General features: G+C 40.8%; 1 protein-coding gene across 1 annotated transcript in view; it reads right to left on the minus strand.

Moving 5' to 3' along the window:
• The window catches only part of LOC143276659 (VPS10 domain-containing receptor SorCS3-like), a 56,716-nt gene that overhangs the window by 17,255 nt on the left and 14,308 nt on the right, over positions 1-25,153 (minus strand). The window contains exons 8-19 of the mRNA XM_076581286.1: positions 24,775-24,867; positions 21,625-21,798; positions 19,450-19,584; positions 13,677-13,856; positions 12,256-12,353; positions 8,092-8,199; positions 6,763-6,889; positions 5,790-5,923; positions 4,082-4,192; positions 2,674-2,845; positions 1,111-1,297; positions 179-312 (exon numbers count right to left, since the gene is read on the minus strand). Of these exons, the coding sequence (XP_076437401.1) occupies positions 179-312; positions 1,111-1,297; positions 2,674-2,845; positions 4,082-4,192; positions 5,790-5,923; positions 6,763-6,889; positions 8,092-8,199; positions 12,256-12,353; positions 13,677-13,856; positions 19,450-19,584; positions 21,625-21,798; positions 24,775-24,867 (1,653 nt within the window). The remainder of the gene's footprint in view (positions 1-178; positions 313-1,110; positions 1,298-2,673; positions 2,846-4,081; positions 4,193-5,789; positions 5,924-6,762; positions 6,890-8,091; positions 8,200-12,255; positions 12,354-13,676; positions 13,857-19,449; positions 19,585-21,624; positions 21,799-24,774; positions 24,868-25,153) is intronic.

Here is a 25,153-nt window from a genome sequence, read left to right on the forward strand (position 1 = left end):
ACGCACACACACATACACACACACACACACACACACACACACACACACACGTATGCACACTCACACCATGCACACACACAAACATTGAGATGTACACACACACACACATTTAACACAGAAACACACACATATACACATCCACACACACACACACACACACACAGGAACGATCGCTAACCTCATCCCCGAAGCGATACTGGAAATGCAGGCTGCTGTCAGGACTATTCCAAGTGTTAGGTGAGGCAGCAACCATCACCGGCATACCCACCCGCACCACCCGTGGTGTGAACACTGCCACACTGTGGATGTTCTCTGCACATCATCATAACAACAACAACAACAATAATAATAATGGATACTTGTTGTGTGTTTTCCTCCCTTAGAGGAAGCTTGAAGCGCTTTACAATAAACATTTAAATGCATACACACACACACACACACACACACACACATACACACACACACACACATACACACACACAGACACATACACACACACACACACACACACACACACACACACACATACACACACACACACATACACACACACATACATACACACATACACACACACAGAGGCAATAACTCACAAAAGGAGGAAGAAGAATATAAAAAAAAAATTAACAAAAAGATTCAACGCACATAAGCATAAAACAGATTCAAAGACTATGCGTACGACATTACTTCATCTCTCTCACACACAAACACACACAACCCCCCCCCCCCCAACCCCCCCCCCCCCCCCCCCCCACACACACACACACATACATACACAGTTTGCATGGCTTTTAACTGAATGTCAATGGAAAGGTATGGAAGGTCTATGCAGCGGCATTTTTAAAAAGATGTGTTTTCGGAGCAGTTTTAAAAGATTGAAATGAGGGAGAGAGGCAGAGATGGTGAGGTGGAGATGGAGCTGAATGAGAGAAGGAAGAATCACCAAAGGATCTGGTTTTCACATGGGGTGCAAACCCAGGGCCCTGAGATTCAAAGTCCAGTGCTTTAAAGTTAACTGTAGGAAGGAGGGGCGGAGGTGTTGTCAGGAGGCTGGGGGGAGTGGGGGGTGGGTGTGGAGAGGGGACGAGCAAAACGTCACTACCCACGTACCCTCTGCTCTGACTCTGATCATGTTGGAGGTCGCTGTGCCCTTGGTGTTATTTGCGGTGACTTGAACCTCATGCCAGCCGCGTCTCGAGAAGGTGTGGACCTGGTGCTGAGCGTTCTGCAGGCCCTTCACAGTCACATTGTACCCGCCGTAGAAGTCCCAGACATAGGTGGTGGTGTGCACCGAACCCTGACCAGTCACACACAGCAGCTGTGACCAAACTATCCTTGTCATGTTTTATTTTGTCACATTTTTTTTTTCTTTTCATTTTGGACAGAAATTGCAACAGACATCACATAACTGTTCTCAGGCAGACAAGGTGGGGGAAAAAAAAATCCCAACAAAAAAGGATATTTCCTGACTCTGGCAAATACAAGAAAAAGAACGGAAATAACTGATCTTTGAAAGAAATAACTGATAACGGAAATAACTGATCTCTGAAAAGAGTTAGTTCTCAAAATCCCCCCCCCCCCCCCCCCCACCAAATCCCTTAACCCTCCACCCCTTAACTCTATTTCAGAATCTTTTCAGCCAACAAAACCACTGACATGCTCTCTAGACCAGCTATTTCAACTCAACACAATACAGTACAATATAATACCATACAATACAATACATAATCATTAACCCTTTCAGACGATGACAGCCTGTGCAACTCCTCTGCCTCAGTGGCTTTAAAGGTCATTTTTTGATGATTCAAACACTAAAAGTTCACATAAATTTCTCACACACTGCCACACCTGCCAACGTTTACAATGTTCAGTGTCAGCATTTAAAGAAATGTATTAATCTTGAAACACTTTTAACTTTTACAAAGAGTAAAACAGGACATTCTTGCTATGATCACAGACAAAACCTGCAACAACAATAACTGGAACTGCAAACACTGCGCCAAAACTTAGCCACCAAGTTGCCTGGAAGTTTAACAAGAGAAATGTCGCTTCCCTTATTGTTTACATATACCAGTAGCTCAAAGTCAAAAAATAAATCTGAAGAATCAGCATTTTGTGCCGATACACTGCTCAGGCATAGACACAAAACTAAGCACACTGCCATGCTGCCCTGACAGTACTCTGGCACAGGCACAAAACTAAGCACACTGCCATGCTGCCCTGACAATACTCTGGCATAGGCACAAAACTAAGCACACTGCCATGCTGCCCTGACAGTACTCTGGCATAGGCACAAAACTAAGCACACTGCCATGCTGCCCTGACAGTACTCTGGCATAGGCACAAAACTAAGCACACTGCCATGCTGCCCTGACAATACTCTGGCATAAGGGGGGATCAGTTAATCCCCTTGGCTATCACTGGGTTATGCTGCTGGTCCAGCATCTGCAAACGTGGTGTAGCGTATATGGATTTGTCCGAACGCAGTGATGCCTCCTTGAGTAACTGAACTGAACTGAACTGGGATTAATATCTTCTGGTACCATTACTCTGCGGAATAATTCTTTCTGTTTCAACTCTTTTACTGTTATCTTCTTGCACTGACACTCAGAGAGAAATCAATATCTTCGCTTCTGTCACCGAAACCCTCTGGACCCAAGTGATGATACCAACCCTCATCTGCAGGAGGTGAAAGAGCACTGGCTGGCCCGTAGCCACCAGAGTCATGTTGGCCTGAAGCTTCAAGAGGCCAGGTCTCACCAGAGGACAGACAGCGTTATGTTGTTGATACTTGCTCTGGCTTGCCACTCCGTTCACGCACTTGTCAGACACGACTTTCCGATATCTGTCAGTTTTCAACACAATATCATAAACAATAAGGTACAATGTGATGCATCTTTACAAGCTTATTGCAGAATGTTCATAAACAATAATACAGTGTGATGCATCTTTACCAGCTCATTACAGAATGTTCATAAACAATAAGATACAGTGTGATGCATCTTTACCAGCTCATTACAGAATGTTCATAAACAATAAGATACAGTGTGATGCATCTTTACCAGCTCATTACAGAATGTTCATAAACAATAAGATACAGTGTGATGCATCTTTACCAGCTCATTACAGAATGTTCATAAACAATAATACAGTGTGATGCATCTTTACCAGCTCATTACAGAATGTTCATAAACAATAAGATACAGTGTGATGCATCTTTACCAGCTCATTACATAATGTTCATAAACAGTAAGATACAATGTGATGCATTTTTACAGCTCATTACAGAATGTTCATAAACAATAAGATACAATGTGATGCATCTTTACCGGCTCATTACAGAATGTTCATAAACAATAAGATACAATGTGATGCATTTTTACCAGCTCATTACAGAATGTTCATAAACAGTAAGATACAATGTGATGCATTTTTACAGCTTATTACAGAATGTTCATAAACAGTAAGATACAATGTGATGCATTTTTACAGCTTATTACAGAATGTTCATAAACAATAAGATACAGTGTGATGCATCTTTACCAGCTTATTACAGAATGTTAGTAAACAATAAGATACAATGTGATGCATCTTTACAAGCTCATTACAGAATGTTCATAAACAATAAGATACAATGTGATGCATCTTTACAAGCTCATTACAGAATGTTCATAAACAATAAGATACAATGTGATGCATCTTTACCAGCTTATTACAGAATGTTAGTTATGTTCACTCAAGGCTCAAAAGTATGCATTTCATTTCTCGCAGTATATAAATACATTCATGAAAACATTTCATGAGCATGATTTAAGAACATTTAACTTTTTTGAAGATCCCTTTCATCCTCCTGTTACAGCCATCCCCACCCTCACACACACAGTACACACTCTGATGAGATGTATCAAATAAGAAAAACAGTAAATGGAACAATAAACCATTCAAATTCACAGCTAAAAACATTTTACTCAAGCTCACCACACACACACACACACACACACACACACACACACACACATCATCATCATCCTTGAACACAGACACACAAAGCTGGGTTTCCAATAACACAAAGAGTACACACCCTCCACTCCTGAGGTAATTTGTGTGCTCCGTGCATTCCCGTGAGAAATAGTCATCATAAAACCATGTCTCCTTCTTACAGATGCCATTCTTCAAGGAGTAACCAAAGTCACTGAAACGAATTAAACAGCATATCATGTTTAGTGGTCTAGCCGCTGATGCTACAGGAAATGTTTTTCCCTAAAACTACACTGAACTCTTTCACTGCCATCGGCAACTTTAGTTGACTAGACAGTGCACTGCCATAGGCAACACTGTTGACATCTCATGTTGATAAGACCATTTTTTGATTCACTTGTGTAAACAAAGTGAGTCTATGTTTTAACCCGGTGTTCGGTTGTCTGTGTGTGTGTGTGTGTGTGTGTGTGTGTGTGTCTGTGTGTCCGTGGTAAACTTTAACATTGACATTTTCTCTGCAAATACTTTGTCAGCTGATACCAAATTAGGCATAAAAATAGGAAAAATTCAGTTCTTTCCAGTCATCTTGTTTAAAACAATATTGCACCTCTGCTGAAAATTATTCAGGAGGGGAAAAGGTGGGTCTTCAAACCAGATTTGAAAGATTGCAGTGAAGATGAGTGACGGAGAGGCTGAGGAAGTTGATTCCAAAGAAAGGGGGCTTGTATGAAAAACTGTGTTGGCCATACGTTTTGTTTCAAACAAGGGGGATCTTAAGTAAGCGGTTGTCAGAAGAAGAGCGGAGTTGGCATGAGGGTATGCAAGGATGTAAATTTGTAAAAAAAATTTATAAATACAGGACAGTCCTCAGTACGCCCTACAACAGAAAAAAGAAAGGGTACAGACATGATATGCTGAGGTAAGCTCTAATATATTGTACTTTACAGACTACAAGGCGATATTTGGACCCATGCAACTTACAATATTGTGTGTGTGTGTGTGTGTGTGTGTGTGTGTGTGTGTGTGTGTGTGTGTTCATTCTTTAGTTTAGCGTCTTTTCACTATCAGTGATATGAGATGATTAAAAAAAAAAAGAGCAAAAAGTGGGGGTGGGGGTGGAACGGGGGAGGAGAGAGGGGAGAGGAAAACGGAAAAGGTAAAAAACGACCAAAAAATGCATAACCAACATGCAATTACATTTAACAGTAACAATTCAATAATGATAATAATAATCAGAAACCATTAACACAATTCTGAAGTACGTTAAAGGAATGTAGAAATAAGGCTATGAACTAATGACTGTGAGAGCTCAACCATAAGAACCTTGTCAGAAATAACTTCCAAACATCATCTGCAGAATAGTTATTCTCTTTGAAATACTTGGGCAAGAAGGTACGTAACTGCTGACAGTGAAACAAACAATGATGCAAGATGTATATGTGTGTGTGTGTGTGTGTGTGTGCGTGCGTACGTGCGTGCGTACGTGCATGTGTGCGTGCGTGCGTGGGTGCGTACGTGTGTGTGTGTGTGTGCGTACGTGTGTGTGTGTGTGTTTGTGTGGGCATATATTCATGCTTGTTCACTGAAGTTTTAGCATGCACAAGTACATCAAAGACTCAAAGACAAATCAATTACTGGAGCTAAGGGCAAGCAAATGGTTTCTCATTTCATTCAACCACGGCATTACCAGGCAAAAAAAAGTATCCTCATATGTAAAGTATTTCATAAGTTATCTATTTCATGAGATTTTATCTATCAGTATAACCACAGCACCATTATGAAAAGCAAGTAGAGGTGTTCTTTGAGCTCACCATTCAAAGTCCTCCTCTGTGCAGTTGCAAGGCGTCTTATCCACTTTGCGGACAAAGTCCCTCCCGTTAAAACACACTGAAGCAGCTTTCTTGCGTGTGTAACTCACTTCTTGTCCAAGCAAGCAAGTGATGTTCTGAAACACATACATGCACACATACACAAAGACATCCACATCCACAAATGCATGGCATGCAAACACACATGTGTATATACACATGAACACTCACATACATGCATGCTGCAGTTTTCCAAACATGCCACAATACATAAAAGCACAAAATTTCATCTGCTACACCGCTGATGAATGAGACTGGCAGATATCCTGGTGCTGATGTTGAATTTCCAAAACTTTAAAAAACATTTTTTTCAAATGCTTGTTTCTAAACTTCGACAGTCCTACATGTAAAAGCCTATTGGTGTACATACCAGTGAACCTGGGAGTTGCAGCCCAGGAATGAAGAAGAAGTAACACATTAAGCCCTATTTAGAACACTACTGGTCGAGAGGGGGTTTTAGTCTATTATAATTCCAAGACTTTTCCAGACAATAAAGGGCAAAACATATAATTTCCAAAACGTTTTCAGCCCTAGAAAAGGTTCTTTTATTTTACCAAGACATTTCCAGCCTTCCATGACTCTTTATAAATCCTGGTTTATTCACCGACAAAGAACATAAAAGACAAGCGTAGTAATCTAGTCTTGTCTTATAGTTAAATGCTGGGTTTGGCCAGCTACAGGATTGCAGCAACTTTAGAAATCAATCTGGCACAACAGGTGATGACACCGCTCTCTTTGTCTCGGCCTCTCTGCTCTTTCCGTGCAAGCAGCAATCCGCTTGAGGGCGCTTCAACCCGGACTCTCCCTGTAGTGTCATCTACAACTGAATTATCAAGAGTTTAAAAGTTCAACCAGTGCTCTCTCTGGATATAATGAGCACGCACAACGACGACATCATTATGATTACAACACTCACAGGATCATGATCGCTGACCCTCCAGGGTTCATAGTCCTTGTCACCACACTTGGTGGACAGCACGTTGGTGAAGTTCAGCTTGACCATGGTCCAGGGGGAAGAGTACCAGCCCTTGTGACCGTAAACACTGCAATGATTTCACCACCAGTCACTCATATGTCAGCACTGCATTAATTGTCACGCTTGACGTTTTCAACGTAAAACAGTTCAACAAGTTCTTTAACTCATTCAACCCTGTGCCTGTCTGAGAGGCAGGCGCCGCTGATTGTCATTCTTCACTGCAGCCTGCCTGGCAAGTGGGTGAAGAAACCTGTTTACTTAAACCAGTTTGTCAGCTTATTATTATGCATTAAGCTGCCAGGTAAGGGAAGTAAGTCCAACTTAACTTCCTTCCTCAATGGCATGCGAATTTTCACTCCAAAAATCTAACTATTAATGTTTTTTTATCCAGTTTTCCGCATCAATATGGTAAAACGTCAAAGCAGTAAGTGCTCAGTGAAATTATGATGGACTCTTGCAGTGAATTTGACCCATATCATGATGATTTGTCTTTGAATTCATCCGGTATATCTTGGGAAAGTGAAGGAGATGAAATTAGCAGCCGGTCTTGACAAAGTGGCGGACATTTCAATCAAGAAGATAGCCCACAACCTTCAACATCGACAGAAGCTGACATTTCACCTTGAGACTTAAGCAATTTGTGTCAAAATTATATTTCAGTCCTTATCAGAAGTTTGATAGCTATTAGTTGAGTGGCTGGTATAAATTTGTGCCTGAAGTAAAGCACCATTTTCCGATGATGCAGCCTGGCCAAAACATGTTAGGCTGGGGGGATTGCACAGGCAGAAGATCTTAAAGGCCTGAAAGGGTTAATCAAATCATGGAATCAACTCATAATATACGTCTGAGCAGCCGGAAACACACACACACACACACACACACACACACACACACACTGTTTCTCTCATATAAAATACCTATACTTGGTAACACCTGGACATCAACATAAGACAGTCAAGGACAGATGATAAACACAAGCTAGGAATGCAGGAAGCACACATCACTTTTATTTTCAGCCGCCTGAACAAGTGAAAATATCGGAGAAAAGAAGCTGGAACAACATAAACAGGACCAAATAAAGACGTAATCACAATTAAAACAAATCCCATTTCGCATACATACGCATCAAAATTTGAATGTTAGCAAAAGGGCAATTCCCCCCCCCCCCCCAACCCCTCCCCCCCCACAATGTTCCACTGAACTGGCATTAGATCAGGCACCCAGACTTCCACTTTCAACTCCGTGTGCACAAACCGAGGCGCAACTCACGTCAGCACTACTGTGCTGATATCTGGTTCGTTCAGCACTCCAGCCACATGCAGTGTTTCGTTCCGGTACACTTCACTGTGCCATGTGCTTCCTTCATCTAAGGAGAAGCTGGAGAGAAAAAAACAGAAAGAAAGGCAACATGGAATGAAAACAAAATATGATGTCAAACTAATGGATACTATTCTGCATAAGGATCGACAACTGAAGGTTTTTTGTTGTTTTTTGATTCAGCTGTTTCATCATTTGTTTGACCTGTGTCATTTGTTAGATATGTCTAATGGTGTGTTTCACCCGTCTCGTTTGTTTTATCTGTCTAACCAATTGGTTTACCTGCCTCACCATCTCACCAATTGGCTTACCTGCCTCACCATCTCACTATTTGTTTTACCTGCCTCATCATCTCACCAACTGGCTTACCTGCCTCATCATCTCACCAACTGGCTTACCTGCCTCATCCTCTCATCAACTATTTATCTGTTTCACTGTTGATGTGTTGTTGGTTTTGATGTAATGATTCATGTTTACAATCTGTATTATTGTCTTGGTGAATTGATATTTTCTTGTGTCTTTTTCTGTCCTGTTCTTTGCCATCATACACTATGGCATGGGCGTTGTTTCACAGGGGGTGCCTACAGCCCAGCGTGTGGGAACTTCAGGTATAACAAGAGAGGCAAGGCCTTCAAGACTCGCTTGTGATAAAGTAAGTCCCCTAGCATTAATTACAGAGTAATTTCCCTTTTTTACTATCTGCACCAAAACGTTTGCAAAATTAAAAAAAATTCCATGTTTAGCAAAAGAAGTTCCTGTTTGAACAAAAAATGATAATAACGACTCCTCTTGTTGTTGTGTCAGAATAAGAGGTCAAAGTGCCAAGTTTAGAGAATACAAAAAATATAAATATAACAGTAAATGCAGTTTGCATATAATTAGGCTTCTTTTTTTTTTCTTTTTTTTTTGTGCCCATCCCAGAGGTGCAATTTTGTTTTAAACAAGATGACTGGAAAGAACTGAATTTTTCCTATTTTTATGCCAAATTTGGTGTCAATTGACAAAGTATTTGCAGAGAAAATGTCAATGTTAAAGTTTACCACGGACACACAGACACACACACACACCGACAACCAAACACCGGGTTAAAACAGACTCATTTTGTTTACACAAGTGAGTCAAAAATTCTGTATTTTATTTGCCTTACTGCCTCCTTTCTTTCATGTACACTAAGCATTTTGCGTCAGGCCATTATCAACACTTCCAGAGGAGTGATTTGAAGTCAGGCCATTATCAACACTTCCAACGGAGTGATTTGAAGTCAGGCCATTATCAACACTTCCAAAGGAGTGATTTGAAGTCAGGTCATTATCAACACTTCTAAAGGAGTGATTTGAAGTCAGGTCATTATCAACACTTCCAAAGGAGTGATTTGAAGTCAGGCCATTATCAACACTTCCAGGAGTGATTTGAAGTCAGGCCATTATCAACACTTCCAGGAGTGATTTGAAGTCAGGCCATTATCAACACTTCCAAAGGAGTGATTTGAAGTCAGGCCATTATCAACACTTCCAGGAGTGATTTGAAGTCAGGCAGTTATCAACACTTCCAAAGGAGTGATTTGAAGTCAGGCCATTATCAACACTTCCAACGGAGTGATCTGAAGTCAGGTCATTATCAACACTTCCAGGAGTGATCTGAAGTCCGGCCATTATCAACACTTCTAAAGGAGTGATTTGAAGTCAGGTCATTATCAACACTTCCAAAGGAGTGATTTGAAGTCAGGCCATTATCAACACTTCCAAAGGAGTGATTTTTAAATCAGGCCATTATCAACACTTCCAAAGGAGTGATTTGAAGTCAGGCAGTTATCAACACTTCCAACGGAGTGATTTGAAGTCAGGCAGTTATCAACACTTCCAAAGGAGTGATTTGAAGTCAGGCAGTTATCAACACTTCCAACGGAGTGATTTGAAGTCAGGCAGTTATCAACACTTCTAAAGGAGTGATTTGAAGTCAGGCAGTTATCAACACTTCCAACGGAGTGATTTGAAGTCAGGCAGTTATCAACACTTCCAGGAGTGATTTGAAGTCAGGTCATTATCAACACTTCCAGAGGAGTGATTTGAAGTCAGGCCATTATCAACACTTCCAACGGAGTGATTTGAAGTCAGGCAGTTATCAACACTACCAACGGAGTGATCTGAAGTCAGGCAGTTATCAACACTTCCAACGGAGTGATTTGAAGTCAGGCAGTTATCAACACTTCCAACGGAGTGATTTGAAGTCAGGTCATTATCAACACTTCCAACGGAGTGATTTGAAGTCAGGCAGTTATCAACACTTCCAACGGAGTGATTTGAAGTCAGGCAGTTATCAACACTTCCAACGGAGTGATTTGAAGTCAGGCAGTTATCAACACTTCCAACGGAGTGATTTGAAGTCAGGCAGTTATCAACACTTCCAGGAGTGATCTGAAGTCAGGCAGTTATCAACACTTCCAACGGAGTGATTTGAAGTCAGGTCATTATCAACACTTCCAAAGGAGTGATTTGAAGTCAGGTCATTATCAACACTTCCAACGGAGTGATTTGAAGTCAGGCCATGATCAACACTTCCAACGGAGTGATTTGAAGTCAGGCAGTTATCAACACTTCCAACGGAGTGATTTGAAGTCAGGCAGTTATCAACACTTCCAACGGAGTGATCTGAAGTCGCCTACAAGAGAACCACAGGGAGAACAAAGTAAAAAGTCAAAAATGTCAAAAATACCAACTTTCCCTGTGACTGTTGTAAAACACTTTCATGTAAGGCTTCATGAATTTGCAGTCAAAAATGACATGCTTTACTGTAATAGTGACAATAGTATTTAGTTCGTAATGAAGTAGACAACAATCTGGAAGTTAAAATATTATAACACACTTCCCCTGCTGTTTAATTATGTGAACATTCAATTGAGTGTGATGTGTGTGTGTGTGTGTGTGTGTGTGTGTGGTGCATGGGTGATGTGCGCGTGCATGCATGTGCACGCATGTGTGTGTGTGTTTGCTTGATGTTTTAGTCTCCGAAATCTTAAACTTGGGTCTGGTCTATCATGTTGTGATGTAGAGAGCAATTCCATGTCATCATGTTTTATCTGTAACCGAAAGTCTTAGATGATGATTATGCTTATTTTTAGATCGTGCTTATTTCTATATTTTTATAACTGTAAGTCTTATATTACACTGACTGTGCTTATTTTTCTTATTTTTCATCATGCATTATCAATCTATTCTTACTTTGTTTAGGAAATGCTACATATATGTGTGTGTACGACGGTGCACATTTTATAGTTTTCATTGTGTATTATCAATATATTCTTATCCATTTTAAGTGTAGAGAATGTGGTTGGTGTGTGTGTGTGTGTGTGTGTGTGTGTGTGTGCGTGTATGTGTGTGTGTGTGTGTGTGTGTGTGTGCACGCGCATGTGCATGTGCGTGTTTCTTTAATACAGCAATTTTAATACTATTGTCAGTGTTTAGGTATCAATTATTTTATCTTAATCTCATTCTGTGCCTAGTTTCTAGCATAGGACAAGGAGTCTTTATTTATTTATTCCTTCATTATTATCATTATTGGTGGTGGTGGTGGTGGTGGTAGTAGTAGTAATATCATTGTTGCTGTTACCATTATTACTGTTGTTGTTGTTCTTATCATCATCATCATTATTATCATTATGACTACTATTGCTATTTTCACTCTTGCTGTCATTAATTTATATCTTTGATTATTCAATTATTTATTTATGTTATAAACTCTCCTTGATTTACGGGCTTATTTCTTATTGTAACCTACTTTTTTATATATGAAGGTCGTTTTACATGTTTTTAGTAATTTCTTATAACGAGTGTGAAATGGAGACTAATGGCTGGCGCATGAGTATTCGATGCAGCTGAGGTTGTGTGCTTCTGAGCTTATGCAAATCAGCTGAATAGCTTATGTATGTCTATGTTTGTGCTATACAGGATTTAACTGTGTGCCACCACACCAAGCATCTCCTTTTAAGGACAATAAATTATTATTGTGATCTTGTGATTTGTGTTTGCTGCTATCACTGCAGTGAACTGCACAGACTCAGGATATCATTACTTATGAATACCTTCTTATTTTTCTCCTTTGTTCATGGTAACAACTTACAAAACCTGGCTTGAGGACTCCTGGTAGCCGGACTTGATGGCAGTGACAATGCTCCCTTGGTCAAGGATGTTGAAATGGTACACTCCTGTTAGGTTTGACTGTACAACACAAACACACCTGTGTATTATATGCACAAGTATAGATATACACTGTCCTCATAGGTTTAGAAAAATAACAACAACAACAACAACAACACACACACACACACACACAGAGAGGCATGGAATCAATCAACAACAATACAAACAATTATGAACAAGCACAAACTTCTAAAACAGCCCTGACTATTATATTTATTCTATGCAATTATAGGAGCATTCCATCAACCCCTAAATAAATCCTGAAAAGTCCACATGATAGAAGACACCCCCCGCTCGTCCACCCTCCCCCTCCGCCCCCCCCCCCCCCCCCCCCCCCCCCCAATCCCCCTCCATTCCCATCCCCTTGCCCCCCCAGAAGCGACCGTTGGCAGTAACCATGAGAGCATTTATATGTCTAACTTATTGGATCCGTTTTTATTGTTTCTCCTTGTTCTTGTTATTCTGTCCTATTTTCTTTATATCCACCTTGTTTTGTTTGCTTGTTTGCATTTCTTTCATTTTCCTCTAATTTGTGTGCATGCATGAATATATTCATTTCATTCCATCATTATGGTGACAGCAGCTGTTGTGTAAGTGATGTTGGTGATGGTAGTAGTCACTTTTGTATCAATTACAACTGTCGTACGTGGATTTGATGATTACAATGATGTGGCTTTAGTCATCCAGTTGTCAATACTGACGACATATTTCTTTCCCCCTCCCTGCTCTCTCTCTCTCTCTCTCTCTCTTTCTCTCTCTCTTATGCATCTGTCAATCTGTGTGTGTGTGTGTATGTGTGTGTGTGTGTGTGTTGTGTGCGCGTGCATGTTCTTTATTATATTCTTTCTGCAGGACTTTTTGTTTTGTTTTCTTTCTCTCTTTCTCCCCTTTCCATTAAATATATATGTGCTATTGTAACTGATGTAGATTAGCAAGGACAGACTGGAAGAATAGGCCTAAAATCTTAATCTTTGAATAAAAAACGTATTGAGTTCTGAGTTCTCTCTCTCTCTCACACACACACACACACACACACACACACACACAACACACGCACACACACGCACACACACACACATTCATACACACGCACACACACACACACATTCATACACACGCACACACATTCATACACATGCACACACACACACATTCATACACACATTCATACACACACACACACACACACACATGCTCGCACACACACACTCATACACACATTCATACACACGCATACACACACACATTCATACACACACACACACACACATTCATACACACACACACACACACATACACACACACACACACACACACACACACACACACACACACACACACCTCTTTCCAAGTCCATCCCCCATCACTGCTGGTAAAGACGGATAAGTTGTTCCACTGATACTCAGACATCTGGCCATAGTGTCCATGTGCAATGATGAAGCCGGGGGCTCTCTCCTCCGACAGAATCCAGTTCCTGTAGAAATTCTCCATGTCCAGACGTAGCACCAAAGAGCAGTTGACCTGTTCATGAAAAAAAAAAGAAAAGAAAAAAAAAGCACACTTGCATTTCAAAACCATGGATGCAGAGACAGAGAGAATATCAACAATAGAAAACAAATAATAACTTTATACATAATAAGCCGCATTGGCTTATAAGCCGCACTTATTTCCAGTACTGGAACACATACTGATACTACAGAAAAGCTGTCGATACTGTTGGTTATGAAATAAAAACAAGCAGGAACAACACAAAGAAAAGCAAGCGAAAATACTGCTAGTGCCACAAAAAAAATAATAACACAACAAAAATAAGATCCATAATTTAGGGACAGTCACATTTATTCAACGTCATCCTGCTCACTGAATCCACTGAAATCTTCGTCTTCAGTGTCCGAGTTGAACAGAACCAGCACAGCTTCCTCCGCCATCTTGTCACTGACTTCAGCCTCGCTTTCACTTCATGAACATAGGTGGAGGTCGCTGCTGGTTCATCGCTTGCACTGTCATCTGCTAGGTCGATCGCCTTCAATTTGAAGGCTGTATCACAGGCATAACGTTGCGTTTTCGGCATGATGAGGGTGTACGCTTGAGTAGAGTTGAACTGAATGCTGATCTGAAGGCTTTAATGTGTGCGGATTTGCTTTATAAAATGTGAACAGTTAGCACACTATCCTGAAACTCATCCAAAAATTCATAGACAGAAATCATGATTTTGGTGAGTTGAAGGGCAGCAAAGAATAGACGAGAACGTGACACTCCCAGTCGTTAAAATCCCCAAATAAGCCGCGTCATTGTATAAGCCGCAGAGGTTGAAACTGGAGTAAAAAGTCGCGGCTTATAGACCGAACCTTATGGTACTGAATATTTTGTTGGAAAGATCTGCGTCACCACCAACCTTTAACCTGCCATAACTTCACTTCTACTCATTCAATCTTCTTCAGTCATAGCTCACTTTAACCTGCCATAACTTCACTTCTACTCACTCAATCTTCTTCAGTCATAGCTCACTTTAACCTGCCATAACTTCACTTCTACTCATTCAATCTTCTTCAGTCATAGCTCACTTTAACCTGCCATAACTTCACTTCTACTCACTCAATCTTCTTCAGTCATAGCTCACTTTAACCTGCCATAACTTCACTTCTACTCACTCAATCTTCTTCAGTCATAGCTCACTTTAACCTGCCATAACTTCACTTCTACTCATTCAGTCTTCTTCAGTCATAGCTCACTTTAACCTGCCATAACTTTACTTCTACTCACTCAATCTTCTTCAGTCATAGCTCACTTTAACCGGCCGTAACTTCACTTCTACTCATTCAGTCTTCTTCAGTCATAGCTCACTTTAACCTGCCATAACTTCACTTCTACTCATTCAATCTTCTTCAGTCATAGCTCACTTTAACCTGCCATAACTTCACTTCTACTCACTCAATCTTCTTCAGTCATAGCTCACTTTAACCTGCCATAACTTCACTTCTACTCACTCAATCTTCTTCAGTCATAGCTCACTTTAACCTGCCATAACTTCACTTCTACTCACTCAATCTTCTTCAGTCATAGCTCACTTTAACCTGCCATAACTTCACTTCTACTCACTCAATCTTCTTCAGTCATAGCTCACTTTAACCTGCCATAACTTCACTTCTACTCACTCAATCTTCTTCAGTCATAGCTCACTTTAACCTGCCATAACTTCACTTCTACTCATTCAATCTTCTTCAGTCATAGCTCACTTTAACCTGCCATAACTTCACTTCTACTCATTCAATCTTCTTCAGTCATAGCTCACTTTAACCTGCCATAACTTCACTTCTACTCATTCAATCTTCTTCAGTCATAGCTCACTTTAACCTGCCATAACTTCACTTCTACTCACTCAATCTTCTTCAGTCATAGCTCACTTTAACCTGCCATAACTTCACTTCTACTCACTCAATCTTCTTCAGTCATAGCTCACTTTAACCTGCCATAACTTCACTTCTACTCACTCAATCTTCTTCAGTCATAGCTCACTTTAACCTGCCATAACTTCACTTCTACTCACTCAATCTTCTTCAGTCATAGCTCACTTTAACCTGCCATAACTTCACTTCTACTCATTCAATCTTCTTCAGTCATTGCTCACTTTAACCTGCCATAACTTCACTTCTACTCACTCAATCATCTTCAGTCATAGCTCACTTTAACCTGCCATAACTTCACTTCTACTCACTCAATCTTCTTCAGTCATAGCTCACTTTAACCTGCCATAACTTCACTTCTACTCATTCAGTCTTCTTCAGTCATAGCTCACTTTAACCTGCCATAACTTCACTTCTACTCACTCAGTCTTCTTCAGTCATAGCTCACTTTAACCTGCCATAACTTCACTTCTACTCATTCAATCTTCTTCAGTCATAGCTCACTTTAACCTGCCATAACTTCACTTCTACTCACTCAATCTTCTTCAGTCATAGCTCACTTTAACCTGCCATAACTTCACTTCTACTCATTCAATCTTCTTCAGTCATAGCTCACTTTAACCTGCCATAACTTCACTTCTACTCACTCAATCATCTTCAGTCATAGCTCACTTTAACCTGCCATAACTTCACTTCTACTCACTCAATCTTCTTCAGTCATAGCTCACTTTAACCTGCCATAACTTCACTTCTACTCATTCAGTCTTCTTCAGTCATAGCTCACTTTAACCTGCCATAACTGCACTTCTACTCACTCAATCTTCTTCAGTCATAGCTCACTTTAACCTGCCATAACTTCACTTCTACTCATTCAATCTTCTTCAGTCATAGCTCACTTTAACCTGCCATAACTTCACTTCTACTCACTCAATCTTCTTCAGTCATAGCTCACTTTAACCTGCCATAACTTCACTTCTACTCACTCAATCTTCTTCAGTCATAGCTCACTTTAACCTGCCATAACTTCACTTCTACTCACTCAATCTTCTTCAGTCATAGCTCACTTTAACCTGCCATAACTTCACTTCTACTCACTCAGTCTTCTTCAGTCATAGCTCACTTTAACCTGCCATAACTTCACTTCTACTCATTCAATCTTCTTCAGTCATAGCTCACTTTAACCTGCCATAACTTCACTTCTACTCATTCAATCTTCTTCAGTCATAGCTCACTTTAACCTGCCATAACTTCACTTCTACTCACTCAATCTTCTTCAGTCATAGCTCACTTTAACCTGCCATAACTTCACTTCTACTCATTCAATCTTCTTCAGTCATAGCTCACTTTAACCTGCCATAACTTCACTTCTACTCACTCAGTCTTCTTCAGTCATAGCTCACTTTAACCTGCCATAACTTCACTTCTACTCATTCAGTCTTCTTCAGTCATAGCTCACTTTAACCTGCCATAACTTCACTTCTACTCACTCAATCTTCTTCAGTCATAGCTCACTTTAACCTGCCATAACTTCACTTCTACTCACTCAGTCTTTTTCAGTCATAGCTCACTTTAACCTGCCATAACTTCACTTCTACTCATTTAATCTTCTTCAGTCATAGCTCACTTTAACCTGCCATAACTTCACTTCTACTCATTCAGTCTTCTTCAGTCATAGCTCACTTTAACCTGCCATAACTTCACTTCTACTCATTCAATCTTCTTCAGTCATAGCTCACTTTAACCTGCCATAACTTCACTTCTACTCATTCAGTCTTCTTCAGTCATAGCTCACTTTAACCTGCCATAACTTCACTTCTACTCATTCAGTCTTCTTCAGTCATAGCTCACTTTAACCTGCCATAACTTCACTTCTACTCATTCAGTCTTCTTCAGTCATAGCTCACTTTAACCTGCCATAACTTCACTTCTACTCACTCAGTCTTCTTCAGTCATAGCTCACTTTAACCTGCCATAACTTCACTTCTACTCATTCAGTCTTCTTCAGTCATAGCTCACTTTAACCTGCCATAACTTCACTTCTACTCATTCAATCTTCTTCAGTCATAGCTCACTTTAAAGGGCAAAGAATGCAAATGATGACAAGCATGTTTCTTTGCATCAACACGACTGAATTTTGAAATCAGCTGATGAAAATGAAAAAGTATGTACTTTTGAGTAGTTTTCACATATTCTTAGTTGTTTTAAACATAAAATACACCATTTCAAGTGAAAAATGAACACACAGACCTGGATATACAACTGGAAACACAGACATAACACAATGTAATAAAATGTGCACTCACCTATGTGCAGAGATGAGAACACATACACACACAACACACACACACACATATACACACCACCATCACCACCACCACCACCACCACCACACACTGTATGTTGCAAAACTGAAAGTTCCATGGTGCCTTTAACAAATGTCTTTGATATAGCAAAAAAATAAAAAATAAAAAAAAAATAAAAATAATAACACATCCGATTTGGAAACACCAACACCACACACACTGTATGTCACAAAACTGGAAGGTTTCATGGCTCCTTCCACAAATGTATTTGTACATTATTAAATGTTTTTGTGTTACTTGTAAATCATTCTCGACTGGTCTGACGAATTCTCCTCCACTGTCACTGTCAGCAATCGGCACTACAGCGGTGAATTATCGTCTAAAATCATATGCATTGCCACCATGGTGTTGTAACACACCTTTGTTTCTTTCCTGAAGTGCTGGTCACGCTTCCACTGGAGAAATCTGCTAAATAAATTCGGAAATATTCGACAACATGCATCAACTCGCAAGTCAAACGTAGTGTGTACAGTCCAGAAACACGTGGTGTACCTTTCGAATTTGTGTGGTTTCACAAAAAGAAGAACCAGCGAGGTTGGTAACTCCAGTGTACAACTTGAATGCTTCAGACATCAATCGGCAACTTGTACACTAAATGCCTCAGGTGCTGATTGGCGTCTGAAGAGTTCAAGTAGGAAGTCGCTGATCAGCACCTGAACCATCGAAGGGTTAAAATGGCATGCATGTATTTTGGGAGGGTGGGGAGGGGGTGGGTGAGAGTAAGAATTTCAGCTTAGTCTGGACCTCTCTGGATTGTCTCAAGTGAGAGCAACACAAATTATGCAGAACATATAGTACATGTTGGGTATAATATATATATATATATATCTGATCAACAGAAAAGGAAATTTTCTATCTAAAATTACGTTTAAATAACATACTTTCTGTGACCCAACTAGTGCAGACTCCAGCAGGGGTCTGACATTCCTGTCCTGTGCAAACTACTATCCGCCTATGCGGAGAAAACGAAAGCAACTATGGCCGATAACCTCCCAGAAGTAGGTAACCTCCCCTTTGTCCCACTGGCTAGCATGTGCATGCACACAAACACACACACACACAGTGGAACAGGCCAGAATGTAAATGGATCCTACTTTTCTAAGTAAATTTCAACCAAACCTTTTCTGTCAATACAGTACCAGTTTAATGAATCAAGGCAAAAGGACGTTTTTTCCTGTAAAATTATATTTAATCAAACATACTCTTTTCTGGCACCAGTGGGTTAGAGTATAGTATATGTACTCAAAGTTTATTTCATGCAACATCACAATAACAACACCACAACCTAGATCAAGCAGCAAGCACAAACTCAAAAAAGCCCAAAAACTAAACAACCACTGCACTCACAGACTGGCAGTTTTTGTCCTTTGGTGAAGGGATCTTCTGCCAATCGCCTCCCTTGTTGAAAGAGATGAGGCTCGTTAACTGACTGGAGCTGTTCTTCTGCTGGTTTGCCAGATACGTTCCATTCAGCCCTTTCACCTGTGAAAAGGGATTCAAACAAATAATTATGTTACATTCTGAAGAAGATCAGACTTGGTTTTCCATAGTTACAATTTGTTTTTAAAAGGATTATATTTACAAGCAAACATTCCACATCAATGAGACAACATGGCTAAATTTACCCTGCCTCTGTCAGACACTGAGGAGCTTCATATACACCTTTATCTTATTTTAATGAACTAAAGTTACTGTACTCGTTTACTGTTCAGCTGTTTTTTTGTTGTTTTTGTGTGTGTGTTGTTGTTTTTTGTTTGTGTGTGTGTGTGTGTGTGTGTGTGTGCTTTCTGTGTGTGTGTGTGTGTGTGTGTGTGTGTGTGTTTGTGGAGGATGGATCCACTATGTGTGTGAGACTCCAAATCTGTGTGCGCAATTGTCTTTTCACTGGTTTTTAAACTTCAAAAAAATCTTATTGTATTTTATTCATCAACTTTTTTTTCACCTTTATTTCTTTTTTCCTGCAACACTTGTTAGTTTCTCAAATCTGAATGGTAGGTTGGGTCTACACAGAGGTATAAAACACCTTGTATGCTTGAGTGCCCCCATTGAAACTCAACATGTTTTGCATAAAGAAAGAAATTTACTGCAGGAGCTGTTCCAGCAATTGTTTCAGCAGCCAGCAACTCCATCTCTATCTTTTCAACCCTCTCAAAACAAGAAAAGAAAGCAGTCAAGGCCTCACAGAAATCATCGTTCAAGTCTGAATGAATTATTTGGGATGATGAAGCCAGTTAGAACCAGACTTTTTAAGATTCTGCAAATGTGCAGATGGCATTCTATTCTTTTCATCTTAACCCGGAGAGCGCGATGAGCCACGATCATGGCTTTCCCGGTAAAGTGCGATGGGCCACGATCGTGGCTCTGTTTACATAAGGTCCGACATCGTACGGCTATGCTCGGCAGCCTTCGTAAAACTGCCTCGTTCTGGTGTTACTGCCTCCCTGCTTGTGTTTGCACAAACTTTGACCAAATTTATAAGTTCAGATCTTCATAGTTTTTGTAAACAATGAGTGACACTGAAGTTGACAAAGCTCAGGAAATGAGTGACCTTGTCACAAGTGATGATTCGTTTGCTGACAGGGATTCTGGTGAAAACGGCTTTGTTATTTTGACACTTGGGCATGCTGGCTTGCTTGTTGTTCATTCAGTTTTGTGTCTCCAGCCACAAAAACTGGGGGGTGGGTGATGGGGGTGGGGAGGAGTGGTAAAGTGGGTTAGGCATGGGTCCATTGCGATTTCTTCACCAAATCAAGCTAGGAAACTGGAAATTATTTTGATTTAAAGCATTCTTGCTGCTTTTGAAAGCAACATGAGCTAAAAGAAAACATTTATTTCTGTTTTTGCCTGTGATTGCATAAAGTATTGTTGATGTGCGCGTGCGTGGCGTCGGTGGGCGTGTCTCAAACAAATAATACAATGCTTATAATTTCATTGTTTCAGTTATATTCATATCATGATTCTGCAGCCAGAACATTTTCTGCACAGTTTAATGCCAATTTTGAGATTTTGACTCTGTAAAAGATGTGAAAATACCTATAAACATTGTGGTTGACGTTTTTGGAAAACAAGTGTGCAAAATTTGTTGTTTATATCCTGTGGAATATCTCCAACTACTTACAAGGTACAGCCTTTTTCTTACTTTTATCTGATTCTTCATTCACTCTACTTTCCAAAAATGTATAGGTTTACCTATTTATTCTTACTGATAAGCATACAAATGCCCCAAATCAGAGCACAGGTAGCGGAGGCAAACTATCCCTTTGTTTTAAGCATGATTTCTGTATGTATGTTTTATTATATCCAGCACTTTGAGGGTTAACAGCCATGTAAATAATAACTAATTTTTTTCACTCTTTACCTAGAGCTTAATAATGACCACCAAAAATTAATTTACTCAAGCGCGCGTGTGTGTGTGTGTGTGTGTGTGTGTGTGTGAGTGTGAGTGTGTGTGTAAGTGTGTGTGTTTGCTGTTGTTTTCTTGTTATATAATAATTTTACTCTGACACTTAAACATGGACTTACCCTGTGCATATCCACGTCAAACCAGTTGCCAAACGAATGGTGGTGGACACTGGTGAGACTCAGCACATAATAGTGACCAGTGCGGTCCGACAGGTACACACTGGCCCCCAGACGCCTCCCATGGTTCACCGCCAGGAAGATCTGCCCCTCACTGGCATCCAGCAGCATGAAGTCCTGGCCCCCAGAAAGCATGTCAGTAAAAACACCATGAACACTGTCAATCGCCGATGAGGAAAAGATCAAAAGTCTCATCTAGTACAGTGCTTTCCACCTCACTGACCCGTCCACCAGAACAATGCCAATCACCAATGAGGAAAAGATCAAATGTCTGATCTAATACAGTGCTTTCCACCTCACTGACCCCTCCACCAACAAGGAATAAAAAAAATAAATCATCTTTTAGGTACTCTCTCTCTCTCTCTGTCTCTCTGTCCACTCTCTTTTAGGTACTCTGTCTCTCTCTGTCTCTCTGTCCACTCTCTTTTAGGTACTCTGTCTCTCTCTGTGTCTCTCTGTCCACTCTCTTTTAGGTACTCTGTCTCTCTCTGTGTCTCTCTGTCCACTCTCTTTTAGGTACTCTGTCTCTCTCTGTGTCTCTCTGTCCACTCTCTTTCTGTCTCTCTCTGTCCACTCTCTTTCTGTCTCTCTCTGTGTCTCTCTGTCCACTCTCTTTTAGGTACTCTGTCTCTCTCTGTGTCTCTCTGTCCATTCTCTTTCTGTCTCTCTCTGTGTCTCTCTGTCCACTCTCTTTTAGGTACTCTGTCTCTCTCTGTGTCTCTGTCCACTCTCTTTTAGGTACTCTGTCTCTCTCTCTGTGTCTCTCTGTCCACTCTCTTTTAGGTACTCTGTCTCTCTCTCTGTGTCTCTCTGTCCACTCTCTTTTAGGTACTCTGTCTCTCTCTGTGTCTCTCTGTCCACTCTCTTTTAGGTACTCTGTCTCTCTCTGTGTCTCTCTGTCCACTCTCTTTTAGGTACTCTGTCTCTCTCTCTGTGTCTCTCTGTCCACTCTCTTTTAGGTACTCTGTCTCTCTCTCTGTGTCTCTCTGTCCACTCTCTTTTAGGTACTCTGTCTCTCTCTGTGTCTCTCTGTCCACTCTCTTTTAGGTACTCTGTCTCTCTCTGTGTCTCTCTGTCCACTCTCTTTTAGGTACTCTGTCTCTCTCTCTCTGTCTCTCTGTCCACTCTCTTTTAGGTACTCTGTCTCTCTCTGTGTCTCTCTGTCCACTCTCTTTCTGTCTCTCTCTGTGTCTCTCTGTCCACTCTCTTTTAGGTACTCTGTCTCTCTCTCTGTGTCTCTCTGTCCACTCTCTTTCTGTCTCTCTCTGTGTCTCTCTGTCCACTCTCTTTTAGGTACTCTGTCTCTCTCTGTGTCTCTGTCCACTCTCTTTTAGGTACTCTGTCTCTCTCTGTCTCTCTCTGTCCACTCTCTTTTAGGTACTCTGTCTCTCTCTCTGTGTCTCTCTGTCCACTCTCTTTTAGGTACTCTGTCTCTCTCTCTGTGTCTCTCTGTCCACTCTCTTTTAGGTACTCTGTCTCTCTCTCTGTGTCTCTCTGTCCACTCTCTTTTAGGTACTCTGTCTCTCTCTGTGTCTCTCTGTCCACTCTCTTTCTGTCTCTCTCTGTGTCTCTCTGTCCACTCTCTTTTAGGTACTCTGTCTCTCTCTGTGTCTCTCTGTCCATTCTCATTCTGTCTCTCTCTGTGTCTCTCTGTCCATTCTCTTTCTGTCTCTCTGTGTCTCTCTGTCCATTCTCTTTCTGTCTCTCTCTGTGTCTCTCTGTCCACTCTCTTTTAGGTACTCTGTCTCTCTCTGTGTCTCTCTGTCCACTCTCTTTTAGGTACTCTGTCTCTCTCTCTGTGTCTCTCTGTCCATTCTCATTCTGTCTCTCTCTGTGTCTCTCTGTCCATTCTCTTTCTGTCTCTCTCTGTGTCTCTCTGTCCACTCTCTTTCTGTCTCTCTCTGTGTCTCTCTGTCCACTCTCTTTCTGTCTCTCTCTGTCTCTCTGTCCACTCTCTTTTAGGTACTCTGTCTCTCTCTCTGTGTCTCTCTGTCCATTCTCATTCTGTCTCTCTCTGTGTCTCTCTGTCCACTCTCTTTCTGTCTCTCTCTGTCCACTCTCTTTCTGTCTCTCTCTGTGTCTCTCTGTCCACTCTCTTTCTGTCTCTCTCTGTCTCTCTGTCCACTCTCTTTTAGGTACTCTGTCTCTCTCTGTGTCTCTCTGTCCACTCTCTTTTAGGTACTCTGTCTCTCTCTCTGTGTCTCTCTGTCCACTCTCTTTTAGGTACTCTGTCTCTCTCTGTGTCTCTGTCCACTCTCTTTTAGGTACTCTGTCTCTCTCTCTGTGTGTCTCTGTCCACTCTCTTTTAGGTACTCTGTCTCTCTCTCTGTGTCTCTGTCCACTCTCTTTTAGGTACTCTGTCTCTCTCTGTGTCTCTCTGTCCACTCTCTTTCTGTCTCTCTCTGTGTCTCTCTGTCCACTCTCTTTTAGGTACTCTGTCTCTCTCTGTGTCTCTCTGTCCACTCTCTTTTAGGTACTCTGTCTCTCTCTCTCTGTGTCTCTGTCCACTCTCTTTTAGGTACTCTGTCTCTCTCTCTGTGTCTCTCTGTCCACTCTCTTTTAGGTACTCTGTCTCTCTCTGTGTCTCTCTGTCCACTCTCTTTCTGTCTCTCTCTGTGTCTCTCTGTCCACTCTCTTTCTGTCTCTCTCTGTGTCTCTCTGTCCACTCTCTTTCTGTCTCTCTCTGTGTCTCTCTGTCCACTCTCTTTCTGTCTCTCTCTGTGTCTCTCTGTCCACTCTCATTCTGTCTCTCCCTCTTTAGTTTTATGTCATGAAAACGAAACAGCAAGTACATCAAGATTCAGCAGACATTTGTTTCCCACTTATAAATATGAAAGCCTTGTTTAAAAGAATGACCCTAGACCTTATCAGAATCCATCACTTTAGTGTCTGTATCATCACAACTGTCAACACCATCAAACCAAAGGAACAAAATTAACAAAATCATAATGGCTGACTTACCTCTTGATAATTTATGCTTGTAAACTTGGTTTCAAACAGTTTTTAACTTGGTTTCAAGCAGTTTTTAAGTTTCACTCCAGTATTTATATTTATTCTCGGTTTTCTAATGATTTTTCAATGTGGTCAAAATACCTGAGTTTTGACACTGCCAGGGAAGTAGGCACTGGAAAAGTTTTCTCTGTTGTAGGAGACCATCAGGTGGGAACTGCCATCCATTAGGACTTTCTGGGGAAAAGATAGAGAAAAGAATTAGCATAATATCCACAGAATTTCTAAAACAATAATTTCCTATTTTCATCTTCCGCCCCTATGTAGCCTTCTTCTTTTCTCTTCGATTTTGTCGTCATATCCATATTCAGAGAAACAATCTGATCTTCTGTAGATAGTACTTCTGTACTATTTTGTCGTCATATCCATATTCAGAGAAACAATCTGATCTTCTGTAGATAGTACTTCTGTACTATTTTGTCGTCATATCCATATTCAGAGAAACAATCTGATCTTCTGTAGA

This window comes from Babylonia areolata, chromosome 2 (genome assembly GCF_041734735.1).
Source record: "Babylonia areolata isolate BAREFJ2019XMU chromosome 2, ASM4173473v1, whole genome shotgun sequence".
Classification (NCBI taxonomy): domain Eukaryota; kingdom Metazoa; phylum Mollusca; class Gastropoda; order Neogastropoda; family Buccinidae; genus Babylonia; species Babylonia areolata.